Source organism: Chionomys nivalis, chromosome 21 (assembly GCF_950005125.1).
Source record: "Chionomys nivalis chromosome 21, mChiNiv1.1, whole genome shotgun sequence".
Lineage (NCBI taxonomy): Eukaryota > Metazoa > Chordata > Mammalia > Rodentia > Cricetidae > Chionomys > Chionomys nivalis.
This window is the reverse complement of record NC_080106.1, coordinates 3,191,696-3,210,363: the sequence shown is the minus strand read 5'-3', so window position 1 is coordinate 3,210,363 and position 18,668 is coordinate 3,191,696. Positions and strand designations below refer to the sequence as shown.

Sequence of the window (18,668 nt, the reverse complement as noted above, 5' to 3'; positions counted from 1 at the left end):
AGTACACATGCACGCAAACACATGCACAGACTGTCTTTGTGCTGGAGCAGTTCTGAGCTCTGCACTGTTTATTCAGGCATCCATTGTATGACAAAGGTTTTGATCTGCTAGGCTTTTACAGGAAAAGGGAAAGATACAGAAGTCTAACAATTACCCTAGTTACACACTTCATTTCTGTGGGTGGTGCATGTGTGTGTAAATGCCTGTGTGTGCGTGGAGTACTGAGATCAAGTGTGTGTGGATGTGGGCACACACGCATGGAGGAAGGCCAGAGGGCTTCAATGCTGGTGTTTTTCTCAATCACTCTCCACCTTGGTTTTTTGAGGCAGGGTCTCTCTCTCACTGACCCCAGGCTTCTCCACTTTGGATAGACTGGCTGACCAGCAAGCCTTAGGGCTCCTCCCATCTCCACCTCCTAAGCAATAGGGGGTGCCAACAAATCTCAATTTTTATGTGACCTCAAGTCCCACTAAGCCACCTGTCCCATGTCCATTCTATCATCCGTGGTTTTGGTTGAACCCCCAACCCCCAACACATACTCAGTTATGTGTTTAAGTGGCAGCATTCACATGCAGCCTTATTTCACACGTGGTCCCGCAGCACATAAACAACATTCGGAAGGGGAGCAAAGCTGCTTTTCCTACGGTATGTCCATCCACCTACCTCTGGCCTCTCAGCTCCACGGCCATCCCCTCCCCAGCTGTTCTCTGGCCCAGACTTTGAGCTCCAAATTCATCCCTCCCTCCCTCCTCTCCACAAACATACTTCTGCCTGAGTGATGGATGATACACGTGTGAGCATCAAGTGGAAAACGATTTATGTAAGTCTATTTAAAAAATAGTGCCTGCTATGTTTTTTAAGAGGAAAATCATTCTTTTGATAGGAAAATTTTGATAGGAAAATGGCAAAGATGCTCATTTTTTAAAAACTACTTTTGGTTATTGTGTTTGTATATTTATGAGTGTGTGTGTATATACACACAAAGAGAGGTCAGGAAAACGTTTGGGAGTCAGTTCTCCCCTTCCACCATGTGGGTCCTAAGGATTGAACACAGATTGTCAGTTGTCATGCTTGGCAGCAGGCAGCCTCTGTCTGTCTGCCTCTGCCTCACTCTCTCAGACACAGATTTGTTGTTGTTGTTGTTTTGTTTTCTCTATATAACCGTTCTGGGCTGTCCTGGAATTTGCTTTGTAGACCAGGGTGGCCTTGAATTCACAGAGATCTGCCTGCTTCTGCCTCTGAGTGCTGGGGTTAAAGGTGTGCGCCAACTCGGACAGATTTTTTTCTTTTAAATAAAAACAATATTACAGAGCATGAGAACTATCCTACCTGATCAAATCTGGGGAACAGGACAAGCAGCGTCTGCCACACCCGGTTCTTCACCCGGTGCTGGAGGGAGTTCTCATGGTAGCGAGTTCTGGACCTGGATGCTGACCCATCCTGTACAGACAGGGTGGACATCAGGAGTAAGACACAGTGACGAAGAACAGTATCCGTGACAACTTCAATATAAGAGGAGTTACAAAGTAACATTGCAGGCACTCTTTCTGCCCCTTTGTCCTATTAGATTTTGAATTTGCTAAGCCCAAACAGTCAATGACACCTCTGGACACAAGATGGCAGCACCCAGCCCTTCCGCACCAGAGCTTTTCTTCCTGGCTTTCAACCAAGCCAGCCAGGCAGTCCACCTTCCTCCCTTACACTGCTTTTATCAGGTCTTTTCCCCAAGACAACAAGAAAGGTAACTAACACAGCAGTGTTTGAGATATCCTCAGATCCTTTGGGTGTGCCCTTCCTGGTATTTGCTGGTTTGCTTCATCCCATGCACACTGTGTGGATGCAGCACAGCAAACACAGTACAACACAGACTGGCAACTGAAGTCACACGGATGAAGACTACAGGGCCAAGGGAAGCAAACCAGAAAACCTGAGGGAGACAGGTACTAACTATGCCCTACCCAGAGTCGGGCTTTCTGTGGTAAAAGGAGTTTAGAATGACTTACTCCCTGTTTCCATATCCCTGTCTGTCTGTCTCCACATCCCTGTCTGTCTGTCTCCACATCCCTGTCTGTCTGTCTCCACATCCCCGTACATCTGTCTCCACACACTCGGGTCAAGCGCCAGGCCACGGCCTGTGGAGAGCAGAGTTGGCGCAAAGCAGGAAGGCTCCTCCGTACCTTATCCAGGAGTCTGATGGCAAGATCTTCTATAAACAACTTGTGGGACATGTCGGAGCCATCTAGCAGACACAAAAACTTGACAGCACAGATTCGCACATAATAATCTTCTCTCTTAGTGCTTAAAATATAAAATGATAAACTATGTTAATATGTTTTAGAAATAGAAAAATGCATTCACTGTTTGTACCAAATGTCATCACAAGTACCAAGTCCTCTCCTGAAATGTGCTTGAGGTCTATACTTAATGAGCAGCCTTTGCACTGGGAGGCAAGAGATCACAACAAATATCTTACAGGAGAAGAGCACAGAATGGGCACAAATCCACCAAGGATACACACACACCAAACAAAAATAAACATGTCCCTATCGATAATGATGTCATAGCAGACCCAGACCCTAGCAAGAGAAAGAGGAACAAGAATATGACTCTCAACTCCATAGCCTGTCTCTGCCTCCTGCTATACAGGAAGTGCTCTGAACGCCTGCCCATCTGCAGCAAAGTGAAACCCTCAGTATTTCCAGTCCTGGTTAACTCTTACAATGTCAATAAGTATCACTCTACTGTAACAAAAAGCACTTGGCAACACCCACTGGAAAGTATCACTCTGACTGTTCTGTTAAACCAGCCCAGTAAACAGATAAACAACATAATGAACTAGGCTAGAGAGATGACTTGGCGTTTTAAGAGGATGTACAAACTATCCACAAGATCTGAGATCAGTTCCCAGCACCCACATCAGCTCACAGCTGTCTAGAACTCCAGCTCCAGGGGGCGCAACGCCCTCTTCTGGCCTCTTTAGGAACCTGCACCCACATGCACATACCCATCCACAAATACACACAGATCTGCATAAATAAAAGTCTTTGGAAACAACTGTAGCAGTTCTCACACTTCAGGAAGCACAGTAGATGACTGAAGATACAGATAGCTCTGATGTGAACACCTGTTACATAAATATGACGATTACTTGTCAGCCTTGCCTCTAAAATCACAATAAATGATGTAACAATCTTTCCATCTTTTAAACACACGTGCAGGTTTTTGAAAGACAATGAGAAAATAAGACTTTAAAGTATTTAATAAGCTCCTAAACTTTCAACTTAGGGCTGATGAGAGATGGCTCACTGGGTTAAGGCATTTGACATTCAAACCCGGCCACCTGATTCCACACTGGAAACTCACGTAAAGGTGGAGGGAGAGAACCAACTCCACAGAGCTGTACCTGGCCTCCTTGTGTGTGCCATCGCACAAGCCCTGCCCCTTCTACCACAGAAGAAGAAATACATTTAAGGTCAATCAGATGAGAGCCATCTACCTAGAGTAGAGTACACCCTCACAGCCTACCCCATACACATTAGCTACATACATCAATTACCTAGGAATTTTTGTATGTTAATTATTCTTCAGTGAAAGGACTTTAAAAACCCAGGGCCTTTCATTCACTGTTTTTGTGCATAACACATTTACTTGTTAAAATGGTAAGTATGAATTTGATGATAAATTTTACAACCAAATAAAGGGTTACGGAATAAAGTATGCATGACTGCCTCCATCCTGCCACCCAGAGCCCTTCCCCCAAAGAGGAGGAGGAGGGGTCTATGTTATCTGATGGCACATCCTTTGGGGTTTCTCAGTGAAACAGTTCTGGCTGTCCTGGAACTAGCTCTGTAGACCAGGCTGGCCTCAAACTCACAGAGATCGGCCTGCCTTTGCCTCCCAAGTACTGGGATTAAAAACATATGCTATCACTGCCTGGCCTGATGGCATGTCTTTACTTGGACTAGACTGTGCACTCAATTTTTGAAAGTTTATTAACTCAGTAAATGGTGAAGATAAAAATAAAATACACGAGCAAAGAATAATATTTTTAACACATTTTGAAGGCTTGTGTTATGGTTTGATTAGGAAACTGCGTCTCAGGTTCAAGTGCTGATGGCCTGTTCCTAAGGGGTGGCCCCATTATGGAGTTTGTGGAACCCTGGGGAGGTGAGGCCTGGTTGGAGGAGGCAGGTCACCGGGTCCTTAAGGTTTACAGCCCTGTCTCACTTTCCATTTCTCTCTGCGTCTGGGCTTTTAAAGTCACCGCCATAAGCCAATCCTAAACTATATACAGGATTGAATATCCTGGACTATATCCCCAAACCTCTCTTAAATTGTTGTCAGACATTTAACCACAGAAATAACAGTGATTAATAGTAACAGTAACAAATTAATATAGCTTGTTCATTAAAATAGATGTAACGATAAAACTTATTAATCTATGAATAATGGAGCTAGAGAGACGGTTCAGCAGTTAAAAAAGCACGAGCTTCTCTTTCAGAGGACACAGGGTCAATGCCCAGGACCCACATGGCGGGTCACAACCTTATGTAACTCCACTTGCAGGGGATCCTTCTCAGCTCTGAGGGTCCCGGGCGTGCATGTGGTGCACAGACATTCGTGCAGGCAAAACTCATCCATACATATAAAATAAAAACAAATATCCCTGTCTGTTATGAATAAAGACTGCCTTAGTCAAGTGGGAGGTCTCACTTGGATCTAGACACAGGAAATGGGCTGCACTTACTCCTCTATGATGATGTTTGCTGCACAGTCTTGTCCAAGGTTTTCTATGAAGGTTTGGACATCCTGAATAAGTCTTAAAAATGTGGGAAGAAAAAACAAATAAGTAACAGATTCAGGAGAGGAAAATATTAAAGCCCCAAAGTTAATACTACAACCTTCTGGCTGAAAGCTCAGCACACACGTTAACTCCACCCACGCGTGAGAAGCTGACACTGGCATGTTTACCTCTGATCGCGCCTAAACACTGTTCCAAACACACAAGCCTCCAGGACAAGTTCACTGTAATCCTTAGCACTGGAAAGCAAGCCCTGGGACACCCCGGAAGAAGCCGCTACCCAAGACTGGCAGCAGTGATGGATCAGAGTGTTGAAGACCCCTGTTTTCATGGCGGACATTTCGATTATCTCGCACATAATCTGAAATGAAGCACAGCACTCAGGTTAACCTCTGACCAGCAGCGTAACAATGATCACAATTAGCAGTGTAATCCTTTTGATGACGGTTCCTAAAGAAATAGCCTTCTGGCCTGGGACCGTTAATCTTTAAAGTCAGCGTGGCAGATGTAGATGAGGAGACACGTGTCTGTGAGTGCCTGCAGGATGTTTCTCCCAGAGACACTTCAGTGAAGACAAAGATCCACTCTGAATGTGGTGGTGGCACTCTGCAGGCTGGGGTCATAGGCTGGATCAAAAGGAGGAAGCGAGCAGAGAGCTGGCATTTATCTCTGTGTTTGCTGACTGTGGATGCCACGTGACCAACTGCCCCGTGTCTCTGCTGCCATGCCTTCCCCACCGTGTTGGAGTGTGCCAGGCATTCAGTCATAGTAATGAGAGAAGTAAGACACAGCCGGGTCGCAAACTGCGTACTAACTGGAGAATACATACAGATTGTGATGTCAACGTACAAAGGGGTTCCAACATGGAAAACAAAACTCTCAGGACCCGCTGGAGAGTATTTTCTTTTTATGTGCAGTATATTTACTTTACTGACATGATAAATGGGAGTTGTGTGATAAATTTAGTGTTTCAAGAGTGTGTGTTAAGTCCAGTCTTCCTGGCCAGGCCATCCACCCAGTGCTCTCCAGGAGAGATGTGTGCCAAGGACACAGAAGGAGAAAATAGCCCCTCCCTGCAAAAACAGGACCTCAGTGCTCCAGGGGCCAAGAGCATAGTCTGCACCTTCCCACAGTGACAGAGGGCAGGAACCGGAATCAACCTGAGTCTCCAGCAAGACAGAATCCCATTGGGTTATCCTCCATATTGAAGGAGTGCAGCCACCCTCACAGCCCTAGGGAACTGCTCCTGAATGCCCCTGGACCAAAATCAATAAAGGCTTCAAGCCCTACTCGTGTAAAGCATGTAAAGCGGTGTGCAGTCTGAATGGAGCCTCCACGTGAGAACATTATGGCTACTTTAGATCAGACGTGCAACCTGGGCCCACGGCTGCAGCTGGTCTAGGAGAGTCGCACATATCCCATCATGTCTGCAGACTGATATCATGTTGCAGTACCCAAAGGCTGACACCCTGCTCCTAGTGATCTCTGGGTGACTGGTAATATCTATTACAGTATAAGGAGGGGTCATATTTTTATAAACAACAAAAAGGCAGTACTGATGCAATTTTTAAAATATCCCTTTTTAAAATGCTCTTTAAATTTTTTTACGTTCATCTCTTTTGGGCAGGGCACACAAATATCCCAGGATGGATATGGAAGACAGAGGATAACGTTCGGAAGCTGCTCCCAACTTTTACTAGGTGGATGGAACCCAACTCTGGTTTCCAGACTCGGCAGCAAGCTTCTTTACCCACTGAGCCATCTCTCTGGCCCTCAAATGTTCTGCTTATTGTCTGATCTGTGAATGGGGAAGCCTCGGGTGCAGGGGTTGTCCACACCTCTAGAAAACAGAGGACTATCAATCCCCGTATTTCTCTACAGGAGACTTAAAGACAAAGTACAATGTGAGCGCAAGGGCAAGCGCCATGCCCCTCCAGTCCCTGCCAGTGTCAGAGCACACCAACTCGGCTCCACACCATGCTCCTGCCACCCTCCAGGAGGAACAAGGCTTCCAGGAGTTCAGCCTCCTGAGTTCCCCATCCTTAACTTGCCAAATGACTCAAGTTTGATTTTGGTGGTGGTGGTGGTTTGTCTTGAGGCCGTGCCTCACTATGTAACTCTGTCTGGCCTGAAACTCAGTATGTAGACCAGACCGGTCACAAACTTAAGAGATCCACTGGCCTCTGCCTCCTGAGTGTTGAGATTAAAGTGTTTGCTGCCACACTCAGCTGTGACTCAAGGGCTTAAACCCTGTTTGAACAGGGCGGGAAGAGCTGTGTCTGAGTGTGAAGTGTGCCCCACAGGCTCCTGGGTAACAGCCCCTTTGTCCACCTGGTGGTGATGTTCTGAAAGGTGGCTCTTTGGAGGAGGACAGCTAGACTGGCCCTGCTTTGGGTTCTCTGCTTCCCCGTGTACTAATCTGTCAGGAGTGGCTGCTTCCCTCCCTTCCACTACAGAGGGAACGGACACGTTCCTTCCCTGTCACAATGGACCGTAGCCCCTGAAACTGTGAGCAGGAGCCAACTGCTCCTCAAGTCCTGTCTATGGACTCTCCGGTCACAGCAGGGCAGGTAGGAGCATCCTGAGCCTCCCGCCGCTGCCATGTGCCCTCCCTCATCTCATGCAGGAAGGCGTTCTGAGAACAGAGCCCCAGTCCTAGTGCATAGTTACAAACACGCCTCTCCTTTCACCGTCTACAGACTGTCCAACACGCAGAGAGAAAAGAATTACCTCCTTGATCCTGAAGTGTGCCTGGCTCTTGAGTTTTGCAGCCACGGTAAGAGTTTCATTATTGAAAACAAAGTGGACGAAAGCTTTTAAGTTAGGCCAGAATGTCAGCTGGGTGTTGCTCAGTGAAGACACCGTTTTCCAGGCTAGGTCAAAAGATTCTATGCAGAGCGACTCCTCAGAAGTCAGGAGCTGGCAGAAGGGGTTAAAATACTCAGTGGTGAAAAAAACCCAGAAAGGCTGCTGTTTCTCCATCACCCAGCCTTCCTTCCCCTCCGTCTCACCTTGGGAACCAGCATCTCCATGCAGCGGAACACAGGTAAGATGCGGCCGGCAGGGAGCACGGTGAGGACATCAAGGGCCGACCGCAGGGTCTGCACAGGCATCTGGACAGCAGGGAGACGGCACTCCAGCGTGTCACTGTCCGTGGCTGGGATAAGGAGGCGGTGTTTCCTCAGCAGCCAGCAGAGGCAGACCCACTGATCGTGCAGATACTGGGCCACTGCTTTCCCCCACCCTCGAGAAGATGGCGATTCTTCAAAAGCACTGAGATTTTGAAAAGAAAAGACAGTAAGTCACTGACTTTCCCAGATTCGTCTTCACTTCCTGGGAACGTGGCACTGTGCCTTACAGAGGCAAAGCAGATGGGTGGTTTGAGAGTGGTCTAGCTCCTGCAAACCCTTCCACAGAGCTGGGAGGTGGGGGCTCTGCCAGCTTTTCCATGGGGAGGTAAAACAGCATGAAATCCTCTCCATGATCCAGGTAGACACTGGTGCCACATTTACAGGCTTTTCAGTCTCCAAAATCACGTGTTTCCTTATGTGCTACCCAGGCTCCAGCACTGTCAGAGCAGCCGGAAACAGACCGCAGCAAAGGATATGTGCACCACATGTGTCCAACAGCCTGCCCACTAGACACTGGAGCCACGCCACAGTCTTAACTTTTCTGTCAGGCATTTCCACAGCCTTGAGAGACTTGTTAAAAACTAAGTCAGCAGGTGTCTGACGCGGAACATGAAGAACCTAATGGTGCACTCTCCACCAAAATGGAGCCTCATTTCCCCAACTCCGTTACACCATGAACACCACACCACCAGGGATCCCTAATGACCACGACCGCACAAAAACCAGATTGCTAAACCTTAACAAAAATGTTCCTCATTCACCTGCCGTTCTCCAAGGGATGCACACAGCTGTTCTGCTCCTCTGAGCGGGGCTTCTTCAGCATCTGATTGAGTGGAAGAGCGGCCAGAAACCTGTCCAGGGACTCAGCATCGGGAGAATCCAGCTGCAGCACTGGGTACCGGTCCACAGCCTCACACAGAGCTGCCAGGGTAGCCATGCTGACTGCTCTCTGCACCTGATGACCCAGGGCTGGCTCCTGCAGGGGACAGAACAACCCTGATGTGAAGGAATCGAATCTCAGTCTGAGGCAACCGGGGCTGCAAGGCTGCAGCACCTCATTCCCTACCTCCCCTCTTGCTGCTCCGAACATCAGTGGGACAAAAGAAGTTCAAGCATACGCCTCCGCCAGTTTAGAAAGGCAGTTAGCACTCAGCATGTAAGAGGCAAATTCAACCTCTACAGTAAGGGCTGCCTAGACCTCCTTATACAACAGATCAGCTCCCTCTGAGTATCACGGTTCGAACCCAGTGGCCTCGTCAGGGTTCGAACCCAGGAGACAGCCACTGAAGCTGGGCTTTTAACCACTCTGCCTTTCTGGGATGTTTAAGAAATGCCTATGGGTGCTAAAATTCAGCGCCAACGTATCTGCATAAATCACAACACAAACTATGAATAATAATCAAAAATAATAAAAAATAAAGGAAATAAACAGTACCATGTAGGCTCAAGGGGCATCGGGAAGGAAAGAGCGAGACCCTGATCCAGCAGAGGCTACCACTCCCTCTCCTGCAAGGGTTAAGCCAGATGGAAGTCAGGTAGAAGGCACTATGGTCAAAGTATAAAACCACCCAGGCTCACATGAACACGTGGTCCTCAGCTGGTGGTACTGTTTGGGGGTTCTGGAATCCTAGTTAGTAGGGGTGGGTCACTAAGGGGTTGGCCTTGAAGACCGTTCTGGTGCGAGTTCTTTACTTCCTGGTTTGCTGTGACATTAAGACAGGAGCCTCTACACCTTAACACCCTAACACCTATCTCTTAAATGCTAAGTAGGAAAGAACCCTTCCCTTCAGTCACCTGTCATGTGAGTAAAGATCATGGAGAAAGGGTGGATGACTGGCCTGGAGACCAAGCGAGGAAGCCGAGCACAGCGGCTGAGATCTAAGACTAATGATCCTGTCCCGGCCAGCGTGAGCAGACGACCTGGGTCACCTCCCGTATCTGAGGTGACTTAAGACTGAAGAACTGCTGGGTTGAAGGCTGAAGAACCCAGCAGCTCAGGAGGCTGAGGTAGGAGGAGCGTGAGTTCAAGGTCTGTCTGGGCTACAAAGAGAATTCAAGGTTAGCCTGAGTAACCTAGTAAGATTCTGTCCTCAAGTTTAAACAAGATGGGGCGGGGAGGTGGGGAGATGGGGGGGAGGATGATACAGCTCAGTCATAAAACACATGCCCAGCGCAAAGGCATCCTGACCTATATTGTGACCCCACAAGTGAAGTACAGCTGAAGGTGGGATCATGAAAATCTGGCCATTGTCAGAGAGGTCTGAATGCACAGTGACTCAAAATTAATTGAGAATCAAACATGTGATGAGTCTAAGGTGTTGATGGCTGTGCCTGTCCACACCAACTGTGGGACCTCACGGTGTTGATGGCTGTGCCTGTCCGTACTGACTGTGGGACCTCACAGTGTTGATGGCTGTGCCTGTCCGTACCGACTCTGGGACCTCACGGTGTTGATGGCTGTGCCTGTCCATACCAACTCTGGGACCTCACGGTGGTTTTGGTTCTGCACACACAGTACTCTCTCCTTTACTTCATGGCACAGAGCCAGTGAGTACTGCCAGACTGAGACTACTGTATCTTATAAGCAGTGTTGTGTGTACAGTTTCCAGCTCTTACAGAAGCATAGGCTCAGGTACAGAAAACAAAGACGTGGGCTGGAGAGATGGCTCAGAGGTTAAGAGCATTGCCTGCTTTTCCAAAGGTCCTGAGTTCAATTCCCAGCAACCACATGGTAGCTCAAAACCATCTGTAATGGGGTCTGGTGCCCTCTTCTGGCCTGCAGGCATATACACAGACAGAACATTGTATACATAATAAATAAATAAATATTAAAAAAAAAAGAAAACAAAGATGTGCATGTGTCCTTACAATGGCTCCTCAGCATGTGAGCATAAACCAGTGTGTCTCTGCATTACACTGTTAGACAAACAAGCACAGCCACCTCACTTTGTGGGCTCTTTGCTTTCTTCTTTAATAAAGATTAAACTATTTGCATACCAAAGAACTGTTTTAATTTGTGATCCCATTTTTTTTTTAGACCTCTAACCCAAGGTTCATGAAAAAGTTTCTTCAGTGAAAAGGGATCACAAGTGAAGCCTGGCAGTGGTGGTGCAACCCTGTAATCCCAACACTCAGAAAGCAGAGGCAAGTGGATCTCTGAGTTTGAGGCCAGCCTGGTTTACAGAGCTAGTTCCAGGACAGCCAAGGCTACACAGAAAAATCTTGTCTTGAAAATTAAAAATGGGGGCTGGAGAGATGGCTCAGCAGTTAAGAGCACTGACTGCTCTTCCAGAGGTCCAGAGCTCAATTCCAAGCACCCACGTGGTGGTTCACAACCATCTGTAATGAGATCCAGTGCCCTCTTCTGGCCTGCAGACATACATATAGGCAGAACACTGTATACTAAATAAATAAAGTTTAAAAAAAAGAAGGAAGGAAGGAAAAGAAAAGGGGTCACTAGTGAAAAAAGATAAGGCCTAGCTTAGGGTATTCAAACCAGCAGAAGGACGGAGGGACAGAAGGAGGGAAGAAAGGAAGGGAAGGAGGAGTGGAGAGAGGCATCAGATCTCCATTACAGCTTTGACATGCCCCAACTCTACAGTGTTACTACCTGGTGGCAGAATCTTAACAATCACATTCATAAAATCCCCTTCATAATTCCAAAACATCATGGAGCAATCAAATGGGTATTCCTGGCCGGACATAACCACACACCTTCAGCCCAGGAGGATTACCTGTTCATCCTTAGCCCCCTGCAGATGGTGAATGCATGCGTTTTTCAAAGGAGAGATGATTCGGGTGATGGGGTTGCCTGCTTTCCAGCCCAGCTTCACCTGGAGACTCGTAAGCTCAGCCAACACCGTCAGGTATAGCTGGCAGCGGTCCAGATCTGCCACCTACAACAAAGTCAGGACACAAGAACAGCGGGACCTGTAACTTTCACACAAGCACAATTCAGAGAGGAAGCAATCCCTGCACGTAAATGCACTAACAAAGACACTGAAGAGAAAGCCAGTGCACTACGCAGTGCCCAGGACATCTCCATGCAGGCTAAGAATGTCCTCCTTTGCAGTCTGGACTCTTCCAGAACCCGATGACACCTTTCACAGCACAGCATCGGAACCCTCAGCAACTAGGAAGCCTTGGGAGGCAGAAACTCATCCATGAATTCTTTCTTTTTTTAAACATATATTAACATACATAGCAATGGGTATCTGTATTTTCATTTCTGTAAAATGAATTTTGTGTGGTCACCACAATTTCCCTCCAGTCTTCTCACCACTCCCAATGGCCTTCCTCCTTCCAATCACCTCTTCTTCTGCCTCAGGAGCAGGAATGGGAGGTTGCTCACAGACGCATGTGTGAGGGGTTGCTTACAGAATGGGCAACTTCCCAGTGGCTACACCCCTGAAGAAAATATCTCTCCTTCCCCTAGCAACTGTCTGCTTAATGGACAGCCTCAGGAAGAGGCAGCCTTGCAAACCCTCCCCACTCCGTGTCAGGTAATGACGGACCCAGGCCACCTGCTTGCACAGGCCTTGTGCAGATACCCAGTTTCTCTGGCTCTTCCATGACAGAGACGGCCCTCAGGGCCTTAGTTACCACTGACATCAGTCCTCAGGGGAGGGAGGAATGTCCTAATTCCAGAGAGCTAGCAGGGGAGGGGCAGGAACTTCCCAGAGTGGCTTCTGGAAAACCCTCACACTAAAGAAATGTCCACTGAGTGTGGACAAGGGAAAGGCAGAGCAGTGACAGCCTGAAGAGAAAGCTCCCGAAGCCCAGAGCTCCTTACACTCTGCAGCTCGTTCATGGTGAGTCTCCTGAGTACAAACTGAGCCACGCTCTCGGCAGCAGACAGGACAGAGGTCTGGAGGACGGTGGACACCTCATCTGTGGGGAGATCGTGCTTTATTAACCCGACAGAAGTAGGGGCTGTGGTACAAACCATACCAGTGCTGGTACAGCTGTCAGACAGAGTCCGGGATGCCACACCACAGCCCAGCACAAGGACACTGGGTGGACTTTAGAAATGTGTTATGTGGAAAAGACATAGCGACTTCTCACCATAATCACCATCTCTGCGGGGCCCCAGAGCGAGAAAACATTAGCCTGTGTTCACATCAACTAATCTTCAGCCACTGCCAAGAGGGCACCATGGGCCAAGGGAGTCTTCCGTGAATGGAAGCCAGGTGCTGGTGCAGAATGGACCAGAGCACATGCACAAAGGCACTAAGTTGCTTAATAAGTCCCCAAACCATAAAACTATTAGAAGAAAACACAGAGAAGATCAGCTTCACACCCCATAGCCACAAAGTACAGACAGCAAAGAGAAAAGCTATAAGTCTATGGAAATGAAAAGCTTGGGCTGGAGAGATGGCTCAGCAGTTAAGAGCATTGCCTGCTCTTCCAAAGGTCCTGAGTTCAATTCCCAGCAACCACATTGTGGCTCACAACCATCTGTAGTGGAGTCTGGTGCCCTCTTCTGGCCTGTTGGCATACACACAGAATATTGTATACATAAGAAATAAATATTAGAAATGAAAAGCTTGCGGAGAACAGAGAGGACAGCAGAGAAAAGACAAACCACAGGTGAAGCACGGGCCACAAATTACACGGTTAAGTCTCAGAATCAGAAGCAGGGTAGAGCCTGACAGCTGCTTACTACATACAGCCTTAGAACATAAGGGGGCAGATCTTGGGCAAATGACTAGAATTACAGACAATAGTGGAAACCCGGGGAGGTGACAGGTATGTCCAATCCCCAAAGTGCAGAGTTGGATGTATTAAATATGCACAGATTTCCGACAAGTCAGTCATGTCTCTAAAAGAGCCTCACGGGCCAGGGCTGTAGCTTGACTACCAGAGTGCTTGCCTAGCATGCAGGATGCTCTGAGTTCCATCCCATGATCCTATCAAACTGAGCATGGTAGCCAAGCTCTCAGGAGGTAGAGGCAGAAGAATGGGAAGTTCAAGGTCATTCTTGCCTAGGTGGCAAAAAAGAGGCAGCCTGAGCTACAGGAGACACTCCATGAACAAGTAGTATATCAACACAGCGTTAAAGAACACACACACACATATACACACACACGGACTGCTGAAATGGCTCAGTGGGGAAAGGTATGTGCCACCAAGCGTGATAATATAAGACCATCCCCAGGACCCACATGGTGGGAGAGAACTGACTTCTGGAAGTCAAAGCGACCCTCTGATTTCTGTGTGAGTGCCATGGTATGGGCAGAACTGCGTATACCTGCACACACAAATACAAAATAAACAGCTCTTAAAAACCAGCAGGGGTGGGAGGATGGCCCAATGGTAAACCTCATGACAAGCAAACACGAGGGCCCGAGTTGGCTCTATTTAAAGCGGGTGTAGCGGTTCTCGTCTATAACCCCAGCATGAGGGAAGGTGGAGGTGGGACGGAAGCAAGTGGACCCGGGGGCTGACCAACCTGTTCAGCCAAAACAGCCTTGGGTTTAGTGAAGAGGCTCTGGCTAAGGCAGTAAGACTGGCAGCAATAGAGAGAACACTCTATGTCAACCTCTGGCCTCCACATGAACACACTCACACACCTCACATACATGTTCTAATGATAGTGAACAACCCTACCAGCGTTATCACAGACACCCCACGGCATTCCCGGCAGCACCAGGAGCTAGCTCCTCAGTATATGCATGGGAAGAACTAATTCTTACGTGAAGAAATTAGGAGCTTCCTCCCAGTCTCAACGCCAGCGACACCCCCGGCAAGACACCCCAGAGCTCAGTTGTCCTCACCATCCTGGCCACTGGAACCTCTTGGCACAGAAGAACGCAGCAACCTCACCAGCAGCTGGAGGCACCTGTCAGTCCTCAGCAAGGGCATGTAGGCATTGGTGCCTAGCTTCCCCAGAGCATCCAGCAGGGGGTCTAAGAAGATCCGCAGCACATTCTGAGTCTTCTGCTTCTCCCTAGATGGTGAAAGAACACCCACATCAGCCACCTCAAAAGTATAGCCAGTCCCCAGCTAGCACTCTTGCAAGCAGTTAGCTCAGGGGTCATACACGTTATTTCATGCTCGGGGGTCACTGCATCCAAATTGCCAGTTTTGTTTATGCCACACGCTTTACAATTTACACTGAGATTGTAGCATCTACTTTTCTAATACCAGTATAAAACAGTAAGCATCATATTCTCTAATTTAATATTAGATTGTAATTTTGACATTTAATTACCAACCTGCAAGCACTACACGGCCCTGTTATATCAAGCATTTCTTTAGTATGACCAGTATTCTAATCTGGCCTTTGTTAGTGACTCTACCAGCCACTGAGAATCCTAAACACCCATGATAAACCTTATTAACCTCCCCACTGTCAGCACTGAAGAAACAGTGACCTGAATTGGGTCTTCATTTCTTCCACGTCCACAGCCAGCAGAACCATCAGAGAGGTCAGCCTGGCTTCAAACCAGTCCGGCATGAAGCCACTTTCTCCTGCTGGGATAACAAAAGTTACAGCTTAAGAAGCATTCTCGGGGGCCTGAGGAGCAGTTCAGTGGGTAAAGGGGCTTGTAGTCACGCCTGATGACCTAGTCGGTCCCAGGACCTACATGGAGGGAGAAAAGCCCCGAGTCCCCGAAGTTGTCTTCTGACCTCCAAATGAGTGTTGTGGTGTACACACGTACACACGCATGTGCACACACACACACATTTTTGAAATTTAAAAAGAAATTAGAAGGCATTCACTAACTCCTTCAAAAATGATGAACTGAACCATTAGCATGTTTATTATTCCTGGTCCTTATGTCATTAGAAAAACATTATTATGCACCATGGTTAAAGACAATAAAAACAACTCCTTGTCCCTGCTGTGTGAAGAGATCCGCTTGAACATGACAAACATATGGCTCCCAGAACCCAGAAAGTATTGAGCCACAAACAGCAGAACTGTAATTAGAGCGAGGGCCGCACTGGGGAGAGGTGTCTGCAGCTGGAGCATACACTCCGGAAGAGCTGAGAAGAATAAGCTGAGTGAAGGGAGACAAGAATGTGTGGACAGTCCCGCCAGGAGAGCAGTCAACAGAAGGGTGCATGTATGCGCGAGAGACGGCAGACCTACTGGAGAGACCCAGACACTTGGCAGGACATTCAGGGAGATTTGCTTTTGTCCTAGAGGCAATGGAAGCCTCTGAGGGTGTGTGCACCCAGGGGAGGAGGGACTTCCAAAATGGGAACCGCAGGGAAGCAAAAGGAGGAACAAGGGAAGCAGTCAGAGCAAGCCCAGCGGGGCAGAGACTTCCAGGTGACACCTGGCCCTGGATGGAAGGGGCGAGCACCAGGGCTGGGCAGCCTCAGACCTACTAGAGCTGCCTGTGTGGCTGCACTAGAAGCAATGAAGGTTTGACTTTAGCAGCAGGCCTCACCCAAGATGCTCCCAAGCACAGAGAAATGCATCGAAAACCGAGAGGAAACACTAAGGAGAGAACGCTGATGGACAGACTTGAGCTCTCAGAGGCCAATTCCCTGATTAGTTAAGACCCATTCCTGGATCGGATGAGAGAAACAGAAATAACAGGATCTGAGACAAAGGCAGGGACTTTCAGATGTACTCAATTCAAGGGCACAGTTTCCCCAAATCATGGCTAAGGGCTTTAATGAAGAAGCATCCGAAATGTAAAAGAAATCCTAATTAATGAGACTCTTTGAATTCTTCCCTCCTGCAGGCTGACAGGTTTTCTCCAAAGATATTTGCAAAAGTGGTTTCTGCCAGGAGAGGGGCTCGGTGGCAGAACACCTGCCAAGCATGCCCAAGGCCACCCCAGAACCACATCAAAAGCAAAAGAAAACACGAAAGGAGAAGAAAAATGGTCTTCACCAGAGTGTGATGAAAATAACACACACACCCCGCCCCCCGGCAAAACAACCCTTCCAATAGTATGCTCTCTAAACAGGCTTGGGGGGAGGGCGCTGGAGAGATGGCTCAGGGTCAGAGCCTTAGCTTGGAAGGGATGAGGATGAGTTTGCAGTTCAGATCCCAGTACCCACGTAAACCTGGCAGGAGTGGCGGTCCACCTGAACCTCAGCGCTCAGAGGCAGGGACAGCAGATCCCGGGCACAAGCGGGCCAGCTAGACTAGCCTGTCAATCAGCAAGTACCAGGTGGAGAGCAACTGAGAGATCACCCGAAGTCAAGCCCCAGACTCTACACATACACATGTACACACACACACACGCACAAACACACACTGCTCACATGTTAACCAGATCAATGAACCGGTTTCCATCAGTTCACAGTAAACACAATGCTTCTAATGCGTGAAAAATAAACCCAGGTGCATCCTAGAGACCCACACACACCTGCCTTGGGGGACAAGTTCATGGACTAATTGGGCCCACTTACTGCTCTGGGAGTTGAGCAGCTCCTCCAAGCATCTATACAGGTTTAACATCCTCAAGTCTCAAAACCCAGGAAGCCAGGAGGGAGTGATTCTGCTCTTGTGGCTAAAGCTCAGACTCACACTGCATAGCTGCTTAGGCACACATCAACCTGAAAGCTACTGGTGACACATTCTGCTACCCCCTAAAGGAGTTCAGACTTACTTTCCCAACCAGGAGACTTCACGAACTCCTGAACTAGGCTTTTCACGTAAGCATTTAATGATGTCTCGTGTCCATCAGAGCCACCAATCGAGGGCTGTCTGAAGTATTTTTCATTGATGCGCAGCCAGTCACAGAGCTGGACAGGAAAACCATAGCAGGGTTAGTTTATTCTTAAAATGGAACAGAACAAAGCGTTTCTAATTTCTCCGAGCCAATCTTGTCTTCCACATAAACTGAGTCTAAATCATTAGATACAAAAACTTGGTCCAATCCTATGAAGCCATCATTCACTGGTGTGGAGCGGTACTGATGAATATAAGTTCCCATGAGGGTTCCTGTCTTCGGAACTATATTAGCTGGAGAGGACCACTCAGAACCCAGTGTAAGGGAATCTCAAACTTCTGATGAAGCAACTGTTGCATTTTCAGAGTGGTTAGTGATGGCTCCAGGGGGAAAGGGCTTCTACAGAGCTTCAACAGCGGACTGGCGCTCACCTCTGTCCACAATCCAGTCCCTCGTGCCAAGGACTCTTCTTGTCTCAGAGACACGAGAAAGGCGGAGACATCAGAAAGAGACACTTTCTCCTAGGCAGAGAAAGCTCAGTTTAAACGTTTGGGGTAACAGGAAAGCTGTGTAGAAACAGCAAGTCAACTAAAGTAGCAAGTCATCACTTAAGATACAGGAAGTTACATTGTTTCCACAAAAGAACAGGAGCTGGGAAGAGGCTCAGTGAACACAGCTGTGCTCAGTGAGGACCAGACTTCAGGTTCTCAGAACTGGACAGCGCTGGTGGCTATCTGTGATCCTAGTGCTTGCGAGACAGAGATGGGGGATCCCAGGCAATGCCGGGCAGGCAGACTAGTGCAGACCAGGGGGAATCAGCAAGGTCTGGGTTTGGCAAGAGACCCTGCCTCAGTAAGTGGAGTGAAATAGAAGACATCTGCCTCCATACCTCTGTAGGTGCGTGTGTGTGTGCACATGCACACAAGCCACACACAGACACAAGACAAATAAATAAATAAAGAGAATTCCTCAGAAGCAATCTATTGTTTTATCAAAGGTCAATTCTTTTGTTTGTTTTTTTAATACATACTTTTTATGTATACACATGTATTTTTTGTGACTCTTAGGGAGAGGAAGTTTTGGATCTCACTCTGC

General features: G+C 48.0%; 1 protein-coding gene across 2 annotated transcripts in view; it reads right to left on the bottom strand.

Moving 5' to 3' along the window:
- Nucleotides 1–18,668, bottom strand: part of Tarbp1 (TAR (HIV-1) RNA binding protein 1) — a 47,037-nt gene that overhangs the window by 11,167 nt on the left and 17,202 nt on the right. Inside the window, exons 9-21 of one of the 2 annotated variants that reach the window (XM_057754429.1) lie at nt 18,005–18,094; nt 17,511–17,646; nt 15,309–15,408; nt 14,709–14,881; nt 12,725–12,822; nt 11,667–11,828; nt 8,694–8,908; nt 7,813–8,074; nt 7,532–7,720; nt 4,972–5,162; nt 4,748–4,819; nt 2,178–2,298; nt 1,330–1,440 (exon numbers count right to left, since the gene is read on the bottom strand). In XM_057754429.1, coding sequence (XP_057610412.1) covers nt 1,330–1,440; nt 2,178–2,298; nt 4,748–4,819; nt 4,972–5,162; nt 7,532–7,720; nt 7,813–8,074; nt 8,694–8,908; nt 11,667–11,828; nt 12,725–12,822; nt 14,709–14,881; nt 15,309–15,408; nt 17,511–17,646; nt 18,005–18,094 — 1,920 coding nt within the window. The remainder of the gene's footprint in view (nt 1–1,329; nt 1,441–2,177; nt 2,299–4,747; nt 4,820–4,971; nt 5,163–7,531; nt 7,721–7,812; nt 8,075–8,693; nt 8,909–11,666; nt 11,829–12,724; nt 12,823–14,708; nt 14,882–15,308; nt 15,409–17,510; nt 17,647–18,004; nt 18,095–18,668) is intronic. The other variant, XM_057754430.1, reaches the window with a different exon arrangement.